This window comes from Amphiura filiformis, chromosome 2 (assembly GCF_039555335.1).
Source record: "Amphiura filiformis chromosome 2, Afil_fr2py, whole genome shotgun sequence".
NCBI classification, from domain to species: domain Eukaryota; kingdom Metazoa; phylum Echinodermata; class Ophiuroidea; order Amphilepidida; family Amphiuridae; genus Amphiura; species Amphiura filiformis.
The window spans coordinates 49074147-49098668 of record NC_092629.1 but is presented as its reverse complement, the minus strand read 5'-3'; the positions used below and the strand labels follow the sequence as shown (position 1 = coordinate 49098668).

The window sequence follows — 24522 nt, the reverse complement described above, 5'->3', positions numbered from 1 at the left end:
GATGGGTGGTGACCAGAGTATATGTGCAGGCATGGCAGAGTGTGTGTTGGGGATGGGTGGTGACTGGGTATATGTGCGAGCATGGCAGAGTGTGTGTTGAGTGTGTTAGGGGATGGGTGGTGACCGTGGTATATGTGGGGCATGGCAGAGTGTGTGTTGAGTGGGTTAGGGGGATGGGTGATGACCGGGGTATATGTGCGGGCATGGCAGAGTGTGTGTTGAGTGGGTTAGGGGGATGGGTGGTGACCGTGGTATATGTGCGGGCATGGCAGAGTGTGTGTTGAGTGGGTTAGGGGGATGGGTGATGACCGGTGTATATGTGTGGGCATGGCAGAGTGGGGATGGGTGATGACCGGGGTATATGTGCAGGCATGGCAGAGTGTGTTAGGGGGACGGGTGGTGACCGGAGTATATGTGCAGGCATGGCAGAGTGTGTGTTGGGGGATGGGTGATGACCGGTGTATATGTGCGGGCATGGCAGAGTGTGTATTGAGTGTGTTAGGGGGATGGGTGGTGACCGTGGTATATGTGCGGGCATGGCAGAGTGGGTTAGGGGGATGGGTGATGACCGGGGTATATGTGCGGACATGGCAGAGTGTGTGTTGGGGGATGGGCGGTGACCGGGTATATGTGGGCATGGCAGAGTGTGTTAGGGGGGTGGGTGGTGACCGGGGTATATGTGCTGGCATGGGTGATGACCGGGGTATATGTGCGGGCATGGCAGAGTGTGTTAGGGGATGGGTGGTGACCGTGGTATATGTGCAGGCATGGCAGAGTGTGTGTTGAGTGGGTTAGGGGGATGGGTGGTGACCGGGGTATATGTGCGGGCATGGCAGAGTGTGGGTTAGGGGATGGGTGATGACCAGGGTATATGTGCGGGCATGGCAGAGTGTGTGTTGGGGGATGGGCGGTGACTGGGTATATGTGCGGGCATGGCAGAGTGTGTGTTGAGTGGGTTAGGGGGATGGGTGATGACCAGGGTATATTTGCGGGCATGGCAGAGTGTGCGGTGGGGATGGGCGATGACTGGGTATATGTGTGGGCATGGCAGAGTGTGTTAGGGGGATGGGTGGTGACCGGGGTATATGTGCAGGCATGGCAGAGTGTGTGTTGGGGGATGACCGGGGTATATGTGCAGGCATGGCAGAGTGTGTGTTGAGTGTGTTAAAAGACAGTGACCGCGAAAGACGGGCGACCGCTTGTCTCCCTAAATAGCCAGACTAAGGTACCGGTCACAAGGCGTAGCTTGTTACTTCCACAAACGGCCGTGGTGGTATTATCCCCGGTATTATCTCTTCTCAAATAGTGACTTATGGTGCCGATATTTACCCATATGCAGTCTCGTCTCAGCCTGTTCCTCGCGTCAATTTTGTGTCTTTTCTTTTCCCTACTTCGTAGAATTTTCCATATGATAGGCTCGTCGATCGGGTCAAGGGCCTCCTGACATTTTAGTCGCTAATAGCAGCTCCTCAAAAAATTTATCAAATTTTTAAAAATTAACATGTATGGAATGACTGATTGTATTGAATTGAAAATATGATATCCATATCTCCATATACATATTCTGTGGTGGTTTTTTTTCGTCTGTCATTCAAAGCCACAAAAATTGGAGACTCTGATTTTATTGTTGTTGTTGTTGTTGTTGTTGTTGTTGTTGTTGTTGTTGGTGGTGGTGGTGGTGGTGGTGGTGGTGGTAGTAGTAGTAGATTGAAGTTTGCAGAAACTGGTTGAAGTTTGCAAAAACTGATTGAAGTTTGCATAAACCTGATTGAAGTTTGCATGTCCCAGGCGGCGGATGACATGATCGAGCCGGCAACTCGTGAAACCGCCCGGCCGTATGGCATTTTCCATATACTCGGTTAGTTTTGTGGGGTTCATTATCGAACCCCAACGGTTTTAGCTTGTATTTATATTATTTATCAACATAGGCCTATTTGTTTGTGATATTTCAAGCGTTTTAAAATTTCAAAATAATCCCATTCAATTACACGGTTGACGATGAAAATTTACTGAATTTAGGGAATGCATGTCATCCACCACCTGGCATGTCCCTCATCATGGTACACCGTATCGTATACCCTAAACTGTGTTATTTGGTCATGTTCTCAGTTCTAACATTGTGCTCTATTTCTGTCATTTCTCTTACCAGCTCCTTATACGAGGCGAGGAGCCATTAAAAATTTTATTTTTTTGAATAGTTGCCAGTCTGATGAAGCATTGCTGGTCTGCAGCGAAAATTTAGTAATCAAAACTCAATATACGTGTTCTGTGGTGTTTTTGTCTAACACGCATATACAGAGTCTCAATTGCAGACCCTGATTTTATTATATACGGTACTATTTCAGCGCTCAAAAACTAGGTTGCTTTTATGAGAATGTAATTTTGCTTTAAATATGCAAATTTTTCCATTGGTGCGCATATGAAAATGTTTATCTAACAATATAAGTTTTATTGAATACAAATTCTTTTAATCGATTGATACTTTTATACGAATTCTCCATTTGATCATATCCCGTAAAATTGGGTAACTTCGGTCAGCGGGGTTAGGGTTACTTCAATCAGTAAAATCTTTTTTTTTTTTGTCATATTTCAAAATAGCAATATTGTTTTTGATCATATTTGGTGTCAATTTGTTAAGAACGCATCATTTATTATATTTGGCTTTAACTCAAGAAGGGCAAGATCGGTTGAAATATTCTGTCGGTCGAACATCCGGGCTATCTCTAGTCTCGGGCCCAAACTGCATGTGGCCCACGGTTTGTTGTGAACAACAGAAAATGGCTGTGAAGGAGGCTACATACCGGTAGCGATGTTGCTGGAGTGGCATTCAATTTCGGGGAAAAACGACACTCGACCATGGAATTTAATTTTAAGTTTGTCAGTATATAAACGGTAAATCAAGTAAGTTTCTTTCACTCTTAAGACTTAGAAACGGTTGTTTGATTCCACTGACTATTTGCGATCGAAATTTACATAACACCAATGACAGAAATCATCAATAAAAATCGAATCAGGGACTTGTTTTCACTCGAACTTCATCAACCGGAAGTGACGTGACACGGACCGACAGAATAAATGTGATTATTGGCTTCCTCGATCCCCTTCTTCCCAGCTGTCCAAAATTCAAATTACAAAACTACCTTTTGTTGTTTTTTGCCCTAATTACACCTCACGAATGGTCACTTTCAAAGTCTGTACTTTATTTTCGCGCGTGGACGAAGGCTCATAACAAAAATGTAATCTGACATCACGTTCTATAAGTATTTTTGTCCTCTTTTTGCCAACAAATTTTCATAACAAATCATGAAAGGTCATTTACAATACCTTTTCTTGCACGTGGAGTTTTAAAAAAATAGACAAAAATTAAATCTTATACGTCTCATTAAGTACTTTTTTCCCCTTTCGTTCATAACTTTTCATAACAACTTTTGAATGGTCAATACTTTTCCTTGCGCGTGGCGAAAGAAATTACTAAAAATTCCATCCTATTATTATGCGGTACTTTTGTCCCCATTCCGCCAATAAGTTCTCATAACAACTTCCCAATGGTCATTTTGAATACGCTTCTTGACGCGCGTGGCATACCGGCAGAAGCAAAAGGCAGAAAATTTAAATCGTTCAACTCATTAGGTATAAAATACTATTTGATTGTGAAATTTTGACCACCTAAGGTGTTAAAGTACATATGTTTGGATAGGTTGTTTTGATAGCCGCTTAAGTGGTTTCTTATATTCAAAAAAGAAATTTACAACCAAACTTATGTGTTCATATTCTGTATTAAAAGCATAAACTATTATGAGTACTAATATCAACAGAGAAAAAGGCTAGCGTGATTCTAGTTCAACGAGTATGCCAACAGCTGCCGTTAATTTGGTTTAAAAAATGGGCAAAATAGGATTTTGTTTATATCGCGTGTATGTCCTTTGTTTGTTTTGTTTATTTGCATTTCTTTTCTCTATGATCTACTTTTATTTTTTCGTGATCTACTTTTATAGTGTTTTTTCTGGCCTTTTTTTGTTGTTGGTTTTTTTTGTTTTTGTTTTTCGTTTTGTTTTTTGTACTGATTTTTTTTCCTTTTTTTTTTACTTTCCGTCCGCCATCTTTTTTCGTTTCGTCAACATTGCGCTTAAGAATCACATTTTTTTCCTCATCTGTTTGTCTTCTTTTCTCTTGCATAACGCCAAGTTCGCCTGCCCCTGAACTAAAAGGTTATGCCCACGCATGGCGTGCGCAGGTTTTAAAAAGTGGGAGGGGGTACGGGTCACGAGTCCCCCAGACTCTTCAGAAATGTTCCTCCTTCCCCGCGCCCTTTGCGCACGCCACTGGGTACGCCGTGAGTGATGTACCCCTTTGAGCATCACAGCTCAAAATAACATAAACCGACAACAAAAAATAATAAAATTACTTTCCACTCCAGACTTTTTAATAACGCCCCAAAGTTACTTCAGGCACATTCTGCGATAAAGTGTCCAAAAAGCCAAATCTGTGTCGCCCATAGTGTCAAGTCGTATTCAGACTTGTTTCGTCAGAAAGAAATGACTTTTATTAATATAACTAATACTTAGGAGTTGCTTTCTAAAATGTGTGGGGCTGGAGGTTGTAACATGCCTAGAAAGTATAAAACAATAAAGCTATTATGACTCAGAATTAATGTGAAGATCCACTAACCAGTTATCTGATTACTAGAAATTAAACCAAATACATGGCTAGTAGATCTTCCATCTGAGACGGGGAAAGACTCAACAGAAACAAACGGAGAGCAAAATATAACTTCACAAATAAACTTTAATTTCTCATCAACAAAGTGATCACAATAATATAATAGATGAGCGAAATATTCTTAGTTCATCCTCCGACTATGGCTGGCTGACAACTGCCCCGAATAATAGGCCGGGGTAATTGAGGAGACGGAGCCGCGGAGCGATATATATTTAAATTAGCTATGGAAAGCAAATAGCGTCATAACACACGCCCTGCCTTTCTGGAATTGGCGCCTGACAATTCTAATTTTAATAATATAACTTTAAAATAGCAATTTGAATTGATCAACTTATGATTTAAAAATATATATATCTTTCTAACACAAACTTTAACATCAGACATAACATTCATCAAGTAACAGCATGACTAATAATTAACTGCCTCTTTTTAATCTGAAACATTTAACTCCAAAACACGATTTGATAGGGAGAAAGTTATTTTTAAAAACAACATCTTTTAAAACTCTGAAGCTCGTACAGCAGACAAGGAAAAGGGGAAAAGGGGATGACAAACTAACACAATTCTGAAAAACATCGACCAAGACCTTGCACAATCCCCAAACTGGGCATTTACAATGTCAAGTTCCATGTGTTTCAGAAAGTGCGAAGATCTTACTCTACACCTTAAACTACACCTTAAAATTAACCCTAGAGTTCATAATCTTGAATCGCTGAATCCATGGCCAGTAGATCCACCGCCGTCGACTTGAACCCATTCGCTGTACTTGACGCTGATCTTGACGTTGAACTTGACACTTGCGTGATGAACTCGACACTCAATTTGTCGGTGTGATTCAGATCATGTTTTCCATAAAATTTTAAACATGACGTAATAAAAATCGCTTTTTGCAATTAGACGATAACTGATGACGGATGTCAATATAAATAACAGCCGAATTAATTTCTTCATATAATTGCAGTTTTCAATGCACCAACATTGTGAAATAAGACGCAATTCCTCCCGTAGATACAGTACTTGACGAACACGACGAAACAATTCCACACGACGAAATTGCACTTAGACATTCAGATCTGAAGACAAATAGCTGGATAATATTTGATTCAGAATACAACGGCTTACATGAAAATCGTATGCAAAGTTCCATATGGAAAAGGGTTTTAAAGTTGCAACATACTTTGCATAAAATGATGTCATGTATCAGGTCACAGTTAATTATCCCGTATTTTATTATTTTCTGAATCAAATCTTATTCTGGAATCACACAAATATTGTACTGACGAAAATTCACAATCATTTCAGAATCACACATATTGCATACCAACTGGAACAAAATTCTTCTGTGTCAAGTTCAAATCCAAATGCACCTATTGTTCAGATGATTGACCACGAAAATGACCGAAGAACTCCATAATCCATTCAGCACGACTCGAATTCTCTGAAATATAAACTCAAGCAAAATACACAGTATAAGTATAACACATACATACTATCTAATTTAGCATATTTCTTAATTCCATAATCATAAGAAAACCGTATACCATATACAATATAACATGATTTATACAGTATAACATCATAACATAACACACGCTGCCTTTCTTAAATTCTTCACAAATTTTGAAAAATTAACACAGCCAAAATTCCATAAACACGCAATTTTCAATTCAAAAATTCATAATTGAAATTACAATCTGCTCTATGCACAACATTAGTATTACAAAATTTAATTGCAACACATTCATCTGCTTTTGCCAGATATCTTCACAGGATTACTTTTCAAAAATTCCAAAGCAGCTGGGTTTAAATTATCAGCAGGCTCCCAAGTATTTCTGGAACTTGGGAAATCACGCCACTTGATAAGATACTGAAGCTTGTTGTCCCTGTACCTACCACGTAATATCTTCTCTACTTCATACTCACTACTTGTGGTAACAGGAGTCAAAGGTAGACCCGGTATAAAAGATGTGCGCTTATCCAATTCCTGGGATGCCATAAGTGGGGCAAACGAGTCATCTGGACAATCAGCATCTACAACATCTTCTAGAGGATCCCTTTGCACAAAATCTTTGGGCATGACATGATTTTCTGGTCTGGCATATCGATCATAGGCAAACTTCATTCGATTAACATGCACTGGGGCTGACATCAACTTATTGTTTGTCAGATTTCGAACACGGAAATTCACGGGCCCCGTTTGCTCTACGAGTAAGTATGGTCCTGACCAAAATTTCATGAGCTTCTTTGACAAGCCTGGTTGAGTGGCTGGAATATATAACCAAATTGTATCACCCACCTGAAACTGTACATCACTTGCATGTTCATCATAACGGTCTTTCATGCTAGCTTGATTAAGTTCAAGATGTTGCTTAGATATTGCACGGAACACTTCTAATTGAGATACCAAATGATGGATATGTTCTCTCACTGTCTTCTCTGGGTATTCACTCTTAGCCATCAATGTCACATCCAGGGGTAGTCTTGCTTCCCTGCCATATAATAAAAAAGAAAGGGCTAAATCCTACAGAATTGTCTGCTGGTGTAGACCTATATGCAAATTGAATGGCTGGAATATACTCATCCCAGTTTGTCTGATACTCATTAGCATAGTGTGACAAGGTATCTAAGATAACAGAGTTAAAACGTTCCTGAATAGCATTACACTGTGGATGATAACTACTTGTATTCAACTTTGATGTACGCATAATTCTACACACTTCAAGCACCAGTTTACTGAGGAAATTTGTACCTCGATCACTAAGCAAATATTGCGGACAACCATGTTGACATATAATATGATCAAAGAATGCTCTAGCTACAGTAGCTGCATCCATAGTCTTAATTGGAACTAAGATAGGCCATCTGGTACAGTGATCTGTAAAACACAATACATACCGATTACCATTGGTTGTAATAGGTAGAGGACCCAAGATATCCACACTTACACGTTCAAATGCACTGGGGACCTTCATGGTCATCATGGGAGCTCTAACTTTGTGTCTATGTGTTTTTCTCTGAGCACAAGATATACACGATCTTACCCAATTGTCAACATCTCTATACATACGTTTCCAGAAATATCTTTGGCGGATTTTGTGATATGTTCTCTGAAAACCAAAATGAGCTGCTAAAACATTATCATGACAGTTGTTAAGTATGATATCAATCATGGTTACAGGTACATAAAATTGCACAGTATTTCTTTCTGGCATGTGACGTTTGGCGGGTGTGTGCCATATATGATACAAAATACCTTCATGGACATAGTATTGATCTGACTGCAATAAAATATCACGTGCTTGTCTTTGATTATCAGGCAATATGTCTTCATCCAAAAATCTTATCATGGGACCAGCAAAAGGATCAGCTAATTGAGCATCTTTGAAATGGTCCACATTAACATCAGTTGGTAAAGAAGGAACTTTTGAATATCTACATACTTTTTGTCTCCATCCAGTCGTCTATTCCTCTGAAATCTCAGATTTCGAACAGTATTCACTTCTGGATCTGGCTTTGTCTCTGACGTAGGAGAATCATTGATAACATCATCAGTCATTGTCTCCAAGCCACATTCTGTCCAGTTTGAATCTGTTGCTGAGGAAGTAGGGAGTCAACATGATATGAGTTACATGAATTACAAGATTCTGACACTTGAGTTGGTATTCTACTTAGTGCATCTGCATTACCATTCTTACATCCTCTTTTATGGACTACTTCATAAGTATATGATTGTAACTTCAGTACCCATCTTGCGAGGCGACCTGTTGTACGCTTTTGACCAAACAACCATTTCAATGCACAGTGATCAGTCTGAATTATGAACTTTACAGTATGTTGAAGGTATGGGGAATATTTCTTAATCCCTTCAACCACAGCCAAAGCTTCAAGTTCAGTAGTTGTATACGTCTTTTCGGAATCATGCAAAGCTCTACCTCCATAACAAATTACCTTCTCTTCACCATCTTGTACCTGTGCTAAATGAAACCAAGACCTTTTATACTGGCGTCAGTTTGCAACATAAATTGAGTACCATCAAAACGAGGGTAGGCAAGAATTGGAGGTTCTACTAGCTTTTGTTTCAGGATTTCAAACGCCTCTGCACACTCTTTTGACCAAATAAATTGAACATCTTTACGAGTGAGATATGTTAAAGGTGCGGCTATTTTACTGTAATCCCTAATGTACTTCCTATAATAGCCTACAAAACCTAGAAATGACCTTACTTCCGATACCTTCGTTGGAACTGGATACTCTTGGACTACTTTGGTTTTCTCTGGATCAGTAGCTATCCCATCTTTACTTACAATGTGTCCTAAATAACGTACCTGTTCTTGAGCAAAAGTACACTTTTTAGGCTTGAGCTTCAAATTGGCTTCTCTCAACCTCTGAAACACTTGTCTCAAATGATCTACATGTTCATTAAAAAGAATTGGAAAACACTATTACATCATCAAGATATATTAATACAAATTTCCAATTTAAACCTCTGAACACTTCTTGCATAACTCTTTGAAACGTGGCTGGAGAATTTGTACACCCCATTGGCATTACATTAAACTCATACAAACCATCTTGTGTAATGAAAGCACTCTTTTGTTTTGAGCTTTCTTCAAGTCCAATTTGGTAATAACCTGACGCTAAATCTAGTGTGGAAAAATAATTTGGTGTTCCTGCGCCTAAGCTATCTAATGCATCATCTATGTGAGGTAGAGGAAAATTATTCTTTTCCACAATTTGGTTACATAATCTCATATCACAACAGAATCTTAGTGTACCATCAGGTTTAGGAATCATTACAACAGGAAAACTCCAACTACTGGTGGATTCTCTGATTAAACCATCTTCTAACATCTGATTGACTTGTTTACGTATTTCAGCTTGCACATGAGGAGGTTGTCTATAAGGACGACATTTGATTGGCGGATGATTACCAGTTCTTATGACATGCTCAATTTTCGTATATCTTCCTCTAGGACTATCTTTGGTTTGAAAAACGTCTACATACTCAGCTATAAGATCAGATAACATATCAGAATCGGTATCAGTTAAATGAGAATCATTGAAATTGACCTGAGAAAGAACTTCACGTACCTTAGGATCTGGCGAATTCTGTGCCTTTATATGGACTGATGCTACAGGTACTTCATCTACTACAGAGTCATCTATATCGGTAAAATGAATGATTTCACTGTTATTTACAAGTGTAAATGTACCAAGTTTTGTTCTAGGATACAACACAATTGGTTCATTGCTAGTGTTTAACACAAGTAATTGAGTACTACAACTAGATTTGTTAGCAATATGTTGAACACTTGATACTGTATTGGCAATCAATACTCCTAAAGCAGTGACTCTCCGTCCTCCCTGACATAATCCTATTGTGCCTTTTGGAAGATTATTCGATAACCTCGCACGCACCACTGATTGTGAATGAGGCGGAATTTCTTGCCTTTCAATTACACGCAAATTACTTTTCTTAAACAATCGCAATTTCTGTGTGTTAAAATCTAATCTGGCCTTATGCTGTTTTAGGAATCTTTTTCCCAACATGATTTCCTGACTAAGATTTCGAGCAATATACATTGGCACGAGAAATTTTGAACCTTCAATAAACAACGGAACAACAACAAAACCACTGATTTGCAACACAGATTTGTTTGCGGTACGGGCTTTTGTTAATCGCGGTTTTGACACTACAATTTGGTGTGACAATTCCAAAGAATGCCAGTACTCATGATCGATTAGATTCATTGTACAACCAGTGTCAATTAAACAGTCAATGTTTTGGCTACCAATAGTGACAGAAATATAAACTTCTTCATCAAAATCTGTTTCAACGTTATCACTATCGCATTCAGACGCGGCAAAATTTGAATCAAATTTTCCATTGCGCGGAACTTGGGCTGAATTACACGGAGAACTACTGCTCTTTTGACGCGTTTGGTCAGTCACACTGTTTACATTACAACTATTTGAAACAAATTTCTGTACAGTTTGTGCATGTTTTACCTGTTCATCAGTTGGATAACAACAGTTACTACGACCCCGATTATACACATCTTCCTTTTCAGGACACTGTCTGTAGCTATGACCTAGTGTATTACATCTGTAACATTTCATATTACGGTCATTAACCTCTCTACACGTATACGGACTCTGATCAATACAGCTATTACTGTTTACAGGTGCATGACATCGATCATTTACATTTTGTTCAATAGATTGAATGTACCTCTCATTGGACAATATCCTTTCATTGACCTCGCCAAAACAATTGTTTGTACGTCCTACGTTTTCGTGTACTACTTTCACTGTATTCACTATTGCCCTACTACTTGTATCCACTAATTTCACTATTTCATGACTGAGTCGGAGAAGATCATTATATTCTGTACTATGGATTACCTTCTCTGGCTGCTCTGAGTCAGCAATTGGTATGCCTCGGTGCATGCCTAGGGCAACTTGTATGCCTATAGGAGCCATAATCACATTTACTTTTCGCCATTAATATACATTGTATCAATACAAGAATATCACGCTGCAATATTATTCACAAAATGGCCGAAAACAGAAAACACGCAACAAAATTCTTCGCGCCATAATTCAACTTTGGCGGGAAATCACGAGAAGCGTATTTCACTTAATCTATCAAAAATATCACATAATATATATATACAATGAATCAATCCAATATTGCTATAAATAATAATACCAAATTAACTTACCTGGGGGTTGGTTTTTCCCACCAGGGGCAGCTGACAGCCAGTCACAGCTTGCTTGGTACCGGAAAAGATCGGATTCTGCACCATTTATTATGACTCAGAATTAATGTGAAGATCCACTAACCAGTTATCTGATTACTAGAAATTAAACCAAATACATGGCTAGTAGATCTTCCATCTGAGACGGGGAAAGACTCAACAGAAACAAACGGAGAGCAAAATATAACTTCACAAATAAACTTTAATTTCTCATCAACAAAGTGATCACAATAATATAATAGATGAGCGAAATATTCTTAGTTCATCCTCCGACTATGGCTGGCTGACAACTGCCCCGAATAATAGGCCGGGGTAATTGAGGAGACGGAGCCGCGGAGCGATATATATTTAAATTAGCTATGGAAAGCAAATAGCGTCATAACAAAGCTGATTATGCATGTCCATTGTTTTCCTCCATGTCGCCAGCCAAGGTACGTTCCGTATAATGTGTCCCTGTTCGTTAAACATGCGCGCATAATAATGGATTATAGGTACTTTTCATTAGTGGTATCATGCCCTAATAATAAAGTATAAAACATCACAACGCAAGTTATTAAATTTTTCCAACAGGTCTTTGAGACTATGTCGCCAAAATTGTTCACAGATACGTTACCATATTTCTAATGAACAACAATCTGTCAAAATAACTGGCTATATGAATGTTCCCATATGTTATGGATCAAGCAGGCTCTATAGTTATATTATATATGTGGTACATAACACAATGGTTTCAAAGTAAAAAATCAGGTCTATTAATGGCAAAAAATCCTGACGTTACGTTCATGCGTTCACAGATACGTTACCTAAATTCTACTTCCCTCGGAAAAAACACTGTGATAAATGAAGCCAAATACCATATCAGACTTTAGTACATTGGGTGATGACTGATCAAGTATGGGCATTAAGTCGGTAAGTTTTTACACTTGCACGATTAAGACAAAAGTGGGAAAGGGCTTCACAGATACGTTACCACTGATACGTTACCCCATGCGTACAAGTAATATTGCTCAAAAATGAAGTATTGTTGAAAAATCACCCATGCATTGTTTTGTGTTCTGAAACTATTAAAGTTTACGATTCTGAATGATTTTCACGAATTCTTCGTGGTTGGCATTTTGCAATTCCTGAGCCCAAACTTGGACGCTTTATCTGAGAATGGGCCTTCAGACAGTTTATACAATAAAAATTCCCTTTAAAAGGGAAAGCCAGCCTCAATGTAGAAGAGGTCTTGTAATTAGTTTTGGTCAATGTGAAAGGCATTTTTAGGATCACGGCTTACTACATCCATGTTACATGACAGTCCACCAAACCATCAACGGTGAGAAGATGTACACTGAAACTGCAGAAAACATTAACACCTAATCTCCTGTCACTCTTTAATTCATTATTGTTCATTATTATTAATTCATTATTGTTCTCTAAATTGTTCTGTTCTGGTTTTATTTGTCTTTTCAGCTTTTTACCCACGATATTTCAATTTCCAATTTTTTAATACCATAACTTACGAACTCAATTTTTTGCTTAGGAATGTCCGATTTTATTGGGGAAAACGGTGTTGTGGAGCAAAATAGCTCTTTATGTGAAAGCCTCCAAATTTATAAGCTGTCCAAAAGATGTCTGTTTTTGACATGATACGCCACATTTCTTAAAGACCCATTCAGTGATCCCAGTGCAAAAGTAAAAAAAATTAAAATTGTTTATAAATTGCTTAAAAGAGAAGGATAGGCCTAAGTCATTCAAATTGTCATTTGGTATTTTTGAAATGCCAAATTTGGCAAAAAATGAAGAAAACAGCAGTACTGACGAAGTTCAAGCCCCGCCATTCAAATACTTGTAGCTAATTTTAGTTACTGTCAGTATCTAAAAATACAGATTCGTGTAAAATGTCTTATTTTGTCTTAAATAGGCCTACACGGCTTTTGGCTGAACCATTCGCAGACTTAGCACATCTATGTAATAACAAAGGTACGGTACCAAAATTTTGATGATTTTTACGATCGTCCGGATGAGCAAATCACTGAATGGGCCTTTAATATTAATAATAAATAAGCTGCCTTTAAAAATATTATTGACAATGTTGAGAGTAGGAATTACCTTGAAAAATGTCTCAAAAATACAACATGCCAGTTATATTCCGGTCTGAAACGATCTGACAATATTTTAAACATTAATAACATCATAAACCCAAATCGTGAAAAAATCACCCCGGGTAGATTTTTGGCTATTTCTCCATTTACGATCCTGCCCAAAAGTGTCTGCTTTCGATATACCACGTCACAAATACTACACTGCACTGACTGCAGGTTTTAGTTAAAAGGGCATTTCGTGATCCACAGCATCATCCCCTAACTTTTCTCAAAAAAGTTGAGATTTTTATATCACTGGAAACCTCTGGCTACATAATGTTTATGTACAAAATATTTCTTGCAGATTAATTCGTTAGCAAAGTAATCGTGAAATTTGAATTTCGTTCTGGTATACCAGAACAAAATTGCAACACATTGTGTACACATAACCATGCATAACTCGTAAAGGCAAAATCTGAAATTGTTTAGAATAAGCTTTTTTGTGGATATCTACTGAAAAATGTCATAAAAAGAGGATGCTAGGATCACGAAATACTCCTTAAATTCGCCATATAACATAATATAAACTCACCTTACATGTACATTTTTTATTTAAAATAATTTGATATTAATTCGCAATGTATAGTTTACTATATGATAGATGGTGGCAAGAACATTTATAAAGGACTGATTACTCACTGCAATCTTCACTCTTGTGTGTTTTGACTGTAAGTTTATGAATCAAATAAAAAGATAGAAAGTAGCTTCACTTACGTTATGTGTCATTTTATTTATAACATAGAAGTTATTAAATTAATAAAGTAAGACAATTTATTTATCTATAAGTGCATGTCAAATGGGTACATTGTTCAATACTATAGGCCTACATGCATAAATTATGCCCATATTATAGCTAGGCCCTAAAAACTTTATTTTGCATCGGATTTTTCCCGTTAAAAAGGCAAAACTGATGTTCATGATAGCAACTATTTCATCAATAGCATTTTGAGTCATTTTATCCATAAAACGACACAGGATAGGATAGGATAGATAATTAGGCCTACTTTGACATCAATATGGTCCATATGATGAAGATTTTGAGTCTTAGATCGGTTATCAACATGATATCACGCTGTTCAGTGGTCAAGGACCCCGGGTCAAAGACACTGAAATGACATACTTTTCTTCTGCTGACCATATGATGCTGTATATTAACTATTATTGTTACATTTTAGGCCTATACTAAAACTTTTAAAGTCATATTAATTCAAACATAACTTTGGTAATACTCACTCGTTTTCATTCGTTGAAACGGCAAAACATACTTACTTTTCCTTACACATCGAATTAAAATATTTTTTTTAAAATTCAACCACAAAAAGTTTTAACAAAAAGTCATTCCAATACCAATAAAAATTAATCTCTTGAGCAAACTGACCCCATCCCAGAAACAGGTACCAGCCCGATGGGCTGGCGAAAACATCAATACAAATATTGAAAAATATTTAGATTCAAAATATCGTATCTATTGCATCATGATATACATGCAATGCTCATAATTGTCTGGAGTAAGTTTATTTTTCAAAAGATGATAAATGACGAATCAGAAGACATGTCAATTTTGTTTAGATCGAGTTTACCTAAACCATATAAATGCGTGATCTTTAGTAAAAACATACCAGAACGAAAAATCATTTTGGACGGCCTTGCTCAAGAACCACTGATCCAATACTAGGCATGTTTGTACTCATTTGATTGCATTTTGGGTGCAGAATTCGAATATAGACATAAAAAGAAACAAAATTGGAATTTTTAACAAAATTGTGAAAAAAAGTTGTGATCTAAAATTGTCTGTCAAACAGAGTGATAAAGTTTAGCCAAAGTTTGACGTTTTTGCTTCCGTTGATGAAATACGATTGAAAACAAACTGATTTGTTTAATAAACATTATACGATCCATGATGTTATGTGATTGCCATATAGCTTGTTTATTTTATAATACCATAAAAACTTTTCCCATGTATACATTTACCGGTTTTAAGAACCTTAAGGGATTAGTCGTGAGTTTTCGAATTTGACAGTATATGTAGTTTAGGGAATGGTCAATCTTTTGGAAATTTGATAATAAAGACACAGAAATGCCGCGCCGTTGAATCATGCACACATAAGTTTCGTCTACAGTAGATAGCAAATACCGTAAAATGGGGTAACTTCGGTCAGCGGGGTAACTTTGGTCGGTCAAATATATATTTTTTAAATGGTCATATTTTCGTACAGCAATATTGTTTTTAGTCATATTTGGTGTCAATTTGTTAAGAAATATGTTTGGAAGAAATAATAGTCGCTCATGTGTAATTTCCTTGAAATTTACGAAAAAAGCGGATTTTGACCAAAATCAGCATTTTTTACATTTTTTCAGAAAAATAAAAATCGATATTTGTGAGCAAGGATGTGTGTTTGATTAATTTTGCAAGGTGTCAAATGTCACAAAAAACAACAACTTGCCCATATTCAGCGAAGATCAATTTTTTTTTTTTTTTTTCCTTCATGGAATGTAATACTGTGACCAAAGTTGCCCCAAAGGCGGGGTAACTTTGGTCAGGTCATTTTGAACCCCTAGGGCACCCTTACAAAATTTTTTAAAAATCTTTTTCAACTTCAAGGTGTAGAAGGAACCCTAATGTCACAAAAAGAGTTAATTAGAAATATAATTGGTTTTGTTTGGAAGCAGTGGTTTAAAAACTCTGAAAAGTGCCCAAAGTTACCCCATTTTACGGTAGTCGTCTTAATTGTTTTAACAATCCAGCTTAGGCCTACACCAAATCGTATTGGTTTTTATGGCGGGTCAGCTGTGTCTATAGTAAGACCTAGAACCTAACTTTTGAACCAAGATAACACCTCCTCTCAGATAATTGGGTCCTGGAGATATTAAAAATTGTGTTAAAACTTTTTTTTTTTTTTTTTTTTTATAATTCTGACCACTGAGGAAAAATCTAAAACCTCAATGGCCAATGACCGACACAACCGGCCGATCCCGGGCAAAGAATCTCATGACGCTGAAGTGTCACCAAGGCGGACGTTATTGGACTACCTGCTACAGTTATCATTTGCCATAAAATGTGTATCGCCCATTTTAAAAAGTCAAAATTATTTGATATCAGAAGGATCCCGATGTGCTCTCATTTCCCATTAAAAAAAATACTGTGCAAACCTTGCTATCCGATCCCTTAAACAAGTTCTATTTAGGTATGAATCACTTGCAAGTGTTTTTGTGGAACTCTGTTCAGGGAGCCTAACCCCACATAATTTTGAATAAAAAATAACCTCATCGTTTTGCTGCCAGGTGCCGAGCACTGTTCCAATGCCAATTGTACATGTAATCTTCTAAATTGTGTTAAAGGAGTATTTCGTGATCCTAGCATCCTCTTTTTATGACATTTTTCAGTACATATCCACGAAAAAAGCCTATTCCCAAAATTTCAGTTGATTCCGATTTTGCGTTTGCGAGTTATGCATGATTATGTGTATTAGGCCTACACTGCTCCATAGACAATGTGTTGTAATTTCGTTCTGGTGCACCAGAACGAAATTCAAATTTGGCGATATTTTTGCTAAACGAATTAACAGGCGGCGGATGACATGATCGAGCCGGCAACTCGTGAAACCACTCGGCCGTATGGCATTTTCCATATACTCGGTTAGTTTTGTGGGGTTCATTATCGAACCCCAACGGTTTTAGCTTGTATTTATATTATTTATCAACATAGGCCTATTTGTTTGTGATATTTCAAGCGTTTTAAAATTTCAAAATAATCCCATTCAATTACACGGTTGACGATGAAAATTTACTGAATTTAGGGAATGCACGTCATACACCACCTGCGAATTAATCTGCAAGAAATATTTGGTACATAACATTATGTAGCCAGAGGTATCCAGTGGTGTAAAAATCTCCAATTTTTTAAGGAAAAGTGAGGGGATGAGGCTGTGGATCACGAAATGCCCCTTTAAAGGTCCGTAACCCGATCGACAGCATCATCACCCCGATTTTTTTCATTGTTGATGAGGTTTTGGTATCACATAATAGATACTATTTTTCTCATTACTATCCTGAAATTTGACGCTCCAAGTCGATGCATTTCCGGAGAAATCATGAAACACAGCGGTTTTTGGGGCGCCCTCTACGGAGGCGTCCCACAATATAGGCATGTACTTGTGAGTAGCTTCTAATTTCAGTCTTACTAGATTTACTCCGCAATTGTTGTTGTGCTATTTTGCTAAAATTATGCCCTTGCTCAGAAATAAATCCACAATATGCTTGGATTTGATTTTATTATTGTTTTCTGTTATGCACAGGATAAAATGGTGTGCGTATATTCTTTGTTTAAAAGACAAAATTAATGGATTTGTAAAAACACCAAATAAATCGAGACCTTTGACCTTTGTAACCACTTTGACCTTTGTAACCAGTTTACCGCCTCTTAGAACCCGATAGACGGTGACCAACACTATGGATTACAATAGCCTAATCTGAATGGCATAGTCCAATAAGCTCAAATAAACAATCATAGTGCAAAATTTGACCTAACTTGCAGAGTATGAGTTTTTGTACCCAAAGTTTCAAAGTCAGGCATCTTATCAAGATCAACATAGTGATAGTGACATAACAATTAACACGCTTATCTTACCAAGGTCTTATCTATCTGCATGGGGTAATTGGAAATTATGGTGTAGCCTATTTGTTTTAAGGATGAAACAACTGGCTCCTTTTGCATGGAAATTAGAACAAATTACTATACAAGCTGTATCAAAAAGTTTGATACCCAGCAGTTTTGATAGTAATTGAAAAGCCTGGTTCTTCCAAATGCAATATCGGGTTCCCCTTAAAATGATAAAATGATCAGACCATAAATCTTTTGTGACTGTTTATGACATTAATCAACAAATTATGCGGATCCTAGATGTGTCGAGGATGTTATGTTTATGAACAAAACGTTACGTTTGTATTTTCAACATTGTTAATCATTGCTACGTGTATGTTAACAAATGAAAGTTCTGTAATTATTTTAATTCTTCAATGCTAAGTTAGTAAGTATTCTTTTGGATATCATCAAATTGTAAATCTCTAGTCAGATTTTCAGTGTGTTAACAACTATGTATCAAAGATGTTACGTTCATGTACAAAACATTAACGTTCTTATCTTGTAAACATTGTATACCCATATAGCTACTTTTGAAGAATGAATGTTCTGTAATTGTCTTTTATCCTTCATCTCTATTAGATTTTCAGTGTATTAGCAAGTAGATGATGTATATGTATCACAGACGTTATGATGTATATGTATCACAGACGTTATACATTCATAAAAACTTTTCTTTTGGTCAACATAGGGGTATAGATCCTCTTCTATACTATCCATCATATACCCCCCTGCATAACGAAATTCAACAATATTCAATATCCAAAGCAATATCATCACTACAATATGCCCCAAAATTGAACTCCCCCACCCGGCCACCCCACATAATCGCAAATTGACAAGACAGCTTCATTCCAATTCAATTTATTTCATCCAAAACGGTCCTGTGATACACCTTCCCCAATCAAACACATTTGTCTTGCATTTGATCATCTTCTACTCTTCCCTAGAAAAAATCATTATGATACCAAATCCCCGGGACCAAATCTAAACACCATGCCATGGAATTCACCATATCACGTCCAAGCTCACATAATTTGGGCGCCCCATTCCTTTTTTAAAGGAATTTTTATTACAGGTATACCAGTTGTTCGCATTTTACACGACACGGGAGTTTTGGGTAGTCATAGAATGAAATCGGAATAGATTCGGAAGACTTCACCCCAGTACCAATTCGCCCGCAAAATACATCAAATAGGCCCCTAATGTCAAACTATAGATGGCGCTATAATGATATAAAACAAAAACAAAAATAAAGAAATACATAAGAGGCGAAATAAATAAGGAAACATGACCTATATTGTCAAGCATGATAAGCGAAATAAGAAAAAAATTATGAGAACACCACCGCCATTAAAAAATTAGTTAAAAAATAAAACAAAGAAAAATCATAAATATGTGAAAATGTGCATCATATCGCTAAAAATAAAGAAATAATTAAGCGAAGTAAATACAGCATGGGCTATCTTGTCAAGAATGATAATGAGCGCAGTGATATGTAATGTTTTTAAGATTAATCAGTATGAATAGAGGGTATAAAAGTGTACAGGGGCGAGCCGGTTTTCAGTGCCAAGGCGAACACTTCCTGTTTCCACCGGGACATGCGCTCGGCCGTTGTTTCGGATGCCTGACCAGAATGCAATTCACGCGTACCAGTGTATTGGCTTGCTAATATGCTAATTATTCACATTTATGCTGAAATTGTTCCCGTTTTCTCACATAGATTGATAAAGGGGACAATATTTGACATTGTATGTAAGTTTGAAGAGAATCCATATCCTAAACCGATAGGGTTACCCCCCTTTAAGTAAAATAAAGTAAGTTACAAATTACCAATAGTATCTAACCTTAGAATCGAGATAACGCCTCCTCTCACATATTGTACTCCGAGGCGATAAAAATTGTTAAAAGTCTTTTTCGTTTTAAAATAACGACTGATAAGTCCCATCAAATATAGTATACCTTAAAATATACATATACTGTGGTGTTTTTCCTACCATAGCTTCATCTGCTCCCCTGATCTGCTCGTAAGGCTAGCCGTGACAGATAAAATAAATGTGAAATAAATATGAACCTGCCAACACTCATTGAAACCTATGTTGAAACTCATCATCCGGTGAGAGCTTACACACCGAAAGGGGTGGGGGGCTTTCAGTGAGAAGCCCCCCCCCCCAATTAACTTCAATTATATACGGTATACCATGCAGATAAGTCATTGATAAGATACTTAATCATACATGGACACTAATTTCTAATAGATCCATACTTTCGCAAACGAGAGCGATGAGAGAAATGTCCAATCTTGTCGGTCCATACTTTCACAAACCAGGTAGATGAGAGAAATACCCAAATTTGTCTTTATTAGGGCTACAATTATCGGCAGAAAATATGAGCAAGACTGGGTACTAGATATGTATTCAAATCTATGAAGCATGCAGGTTACTGGCCATATTAGGCCTATAACATTTCTGTAAAAATAGATTAGTATTTATTGTCCATAAAATGTTAGCTTTTACTGTCAGATATGTCCCTTTTTAATTTTGAACCGAACACTGGTAAAGCAAAGAAAATTGGAATTTACTAGCGCCAATGCATGTTACTTCCGCGGTTGTAACACGGTACGATCCTCTGATGTGTGTACCGTGTTCCGCACGCCGTGTACGTACTGTGCATACGTGTTCGACTAATATTTCCATCGTAATAATAAAACGACGGTTCCTGCGTTTTATTCAAAATCTCAGATTTTGACAAAACTACAGCACCTAAAGTTTTGATCTTTACAGAGTATCTTTATTGACAAAAGTACATTACAATCGTCTAAAAACAGAATTTAAAAAATAAATTGAGGGCGTTCGCCTTAGCAAATGTTATAATCATGGCTTTAAATGTTCAAGAATGCTAAGTTTCATTTGGCAGTAAATCGGCTGTCTCAAAATATCAGTGTCAAGAGATAAACTGTGCATTATTCTCTCTTCCTCCGCTATGCTCTCTGTCTCTGCTTTTACCCACCGATAGAATTTTCCTAATCGTATTAGGCCAAAAAAATATGTTTGTTTGCCCTCAGAGACCGACCAAAAAAATCAGGAATCTTAGCCGGATTTCTTAGGTCGGGTTCTTTTTTTTTCAATCACTTTTTTATTAGAAGAAACCTTAAATTTGGACAGTATCAAGGACATTTTATATTTGTTATTCAATCATTTCATTTATTAAATGCATATTTGATTAAAAATAAGAAGTATTTCCATTTAAATTCTGTCCAAAAACACACAAGTTTTTTAATGTAAAATGATCAAGAATTTGTCAATACTACATTTTTGTAGCCTTTTCAAAATGGAGGAAAATTGGAGGAAGAGCCCATGGAAAAAAAAAAGGATCGACCTACCGACCCTCCAAATTTTTGTCTTGGAAGGGCACGAAACAATTTATTATTTTGGCCTTATACTCCTTTAAGCATTAAGTAGGTCAAAATCGCTGACTTTCACAAATCAGAATCATAATTATTTACACAGTCTAACTCCTATACCATGTAAATGGTCTTATTCCTTCTAATTCGACCAGAAAACCAACCCAGGTCTTTGACCTTTAAGCCTCATCATATTTCCAAATAATCAAAAATGAAATTTAAACATTATACAGCTCTTTCATATTTGCCTATTTGCCTTATTTAACTAAGTCAAATATTGGTCTACATTATTGTACCCGCCTTGTCCTAGATTTGGGTAAGCGAAACCATCAATGCACATATTATACTATAGAATATGCCTTATAAAAAGGCCAATGGCCGAAGCAAAGATCTTTGCAAAAGCTGAACCACGAAATAGTATCCTACCTGGCTATTTTTAACGCTATACGTGCTGCATATAGGCTTCAACATAAAAAAAATTCAAGCTTTGAGATGATATTTTCTCCAAATATCAAGAGTTATCTTCTGAACCAATACGAGGCTTGTTTGTACTCATTTTAATGCAGTTTTCATGCTGATTCCAAATATGGTCATGAAAAATTGTTTAATTTTCAAAGAAAATTTGGCACTTGTCGTCTGCACACTCTGTGGAGAGTATTTAAACCAGTTTTTTTTTAAATCTGCACCCTAAGTAAAAGGCAGTATCTGCTTGCAATGGGCTATTCCAGAAAATAAACACACCCCTATAAAAAGAAAGTAAATTGTCAATAAAAGACATGTCTGAATTTGCAGGTTTGCTTACTGAAAACGATTGGAATTCTAGTTGCCGATGTTACTGGAAAAAGCTTGGAAATGCAATAAAATAGATGAAAAATCACGTAATTGTTTGAAACGAGCCCCTTATATTCAGATTTTTCTATTGTGAACTATTTTTGCTGGATTATTTACGTATTTATTATCATTTTCAACAATCATAACTGGATAAAAAAGTCCGAAAATCCGAGCTCCTCCTCTACAAAGGGTGTGCATCTATTTTGTGGAATAGCCCAAATAAATCAGTTCTATATGAATATATCTGCTCAGAAGGCCAAAATGCTGTGTACCAGATAGCAGATAAAGAATTTTGATTTGGGAGCAGTGGTGGCACAAGGAATTTTTTCGGGGGGAGGGGGGGCATGTAGAAAATGAATTTCAATAGGGTGCAAAATCAACCAATTTTGTGCAAAATTGTTGCAAAAGGTATAAATGTTCGTAATTTTGGGTTTCACGGGGGGGAAATGGTGGGGCAAGAAAAATATTGGGGGGGGAATGCCCCAGTGTTCCCCGTAGTGCCGCCACTGTTTGGGCGGCAGGTATTTTGAATCAGTCTGTGTAACCTGGAAACCAAGAAAAACAGTCCCAGTGCATGGGTTGGTCACCTAGGTTAAATAACAGGCAGTGTAGCCTATGCTGGCAATAAGCTAAGCAGATGATGCCTTCTTTCTTGAGCATGATCATGTTGGCTTAAATTAACAAAGGTTACACCACTGAACTGGATTTACAATTGTCCGTTTATCTTCAGCCATCCGATTTCATGCTTACTAATTCTACAAAATTGGTTTCATTTTGGGCTAAAAAGCCATATCTATTTCGGTGTATAATTTCATGTTTCCGTAGGGCGGCTGCAAAGATTAACTATTATATGTAAACGGACCAATATAGGCCTATAACCCTGACCGCGCGGTTGTGGTGAGATTCAAAATTTACACAAAATGTTTGAGAGGATTGGGTTTTTTTTATTGGTTTTTAAAAAAAAAATCATAGGCATATTTGCAATAAAAAGAAGCGAATTTCAATTTTATATGACAAAAATATAGGGCTAATAGTTGGTACCGTGGTTCTTATATATAAGTGATTTATAAAAATTGACTTATAATAAGTCAATTTTTAGTGTTAAATTGTCCGAATTTCACGCTGGTAACGCTTAATGATCAATAAACACGATGTCGGCTGCTACGGCCGATTTTTTTAATTCCCGGTTGACCAAACTCGCATCTCCATTATGATGTGCGTATTCAATTCTTCCAAACAGACGCTGCATAGCATGTCACCCGCGTCAATAGTAATTCTAGAAATGCAAAACGATATGAGTGTATTATCTATGAGGGGAAAGGTGTCGGGCTTGAGGCTAATTCTCACATTGTCTTTTACCACCAAAAATGACACACCAAAAAAGAAGAAAGATCTTTTTTTGCTCATTTATCGGAGGTGTAATTACTATATACCGTAACGATGTCTGAGTGCTCCGCCTTCTAGCGCTCCTGTCGAGCGCGGTTGTGTGTGGAGTCGTATTGGGGGGCCCGCAGGCCCATGATAAGGGCGACTATACCGTATAGCAGTTTTCTACCCGCTAAATTAGCCTCGCCTAGGCTGACGAGTTCATTTCTAACACAAAAGATGATGAACCATTGTGTAATATTAACTTATCTCTCCAGATAAAAGCATCAACAATTGTGCACAGATTTTTTTCTCGTTTTCTCAAATTTCTACCAGCGACAATCTCGCAATAGCTAGCTAATAGAATAATATCATCATCACCATCATCAAATCGGGACTTTGTTCAGAAATGTTCTGCCTTACGAATAGACACCGCTGGGTACTTTTGGGTAAAACATCTTGCACGCTTTCAGGAAAGAACAAATGGTTCGACTTTTGTGTCACACATACACTGATCGTGACTTAAGGGGTGCAAGGAAGGAAGGGCGGGAATCTTCATTAAAATCTGTGTAATTCACTTATTAGAATAAAACACCACAATCCACAAATCCCCATAAAAATCATCCTTATTATCATCATTTTTTGTTATTTTTTAATCGGATAGAAGTGTGATCAGTG

General features: G+C 37.2%; 1 protein-coding gene across 1 annotated transcript; it reads right to left on the bottom strand.

Annotated features, from left to right (window-relative positions):
• Nucleotides 1-4767: 4767 nt before the first annotated feature.
• On the bottom strand, nucleotides 4768-9138 carry LOC140146311 (uncharacterized). The gene is made up of 3 exons (XM_072168109.1): nucleotides 8952-9138; nucleotides 8160-8313; nucleotides 4768-7208 (listed from the first exon to the last, which is right to left on the bottom strand). Exons 2-3 carry the CDS (start codon nucleotides 8273-8275, stop codon nucleotides 6461-6463), a joined length of 864 nt encoding a protein of 287 aa, XP_072024210.1. The 5' UTR covers nucleotides 8276-8313; nucleotides 8952-9138; the 3' UTR covers nucleotides 4768-6460.
• Between the last annotated feature and the right edge of the window lie 15384 nt (nucleotides 9139-24522).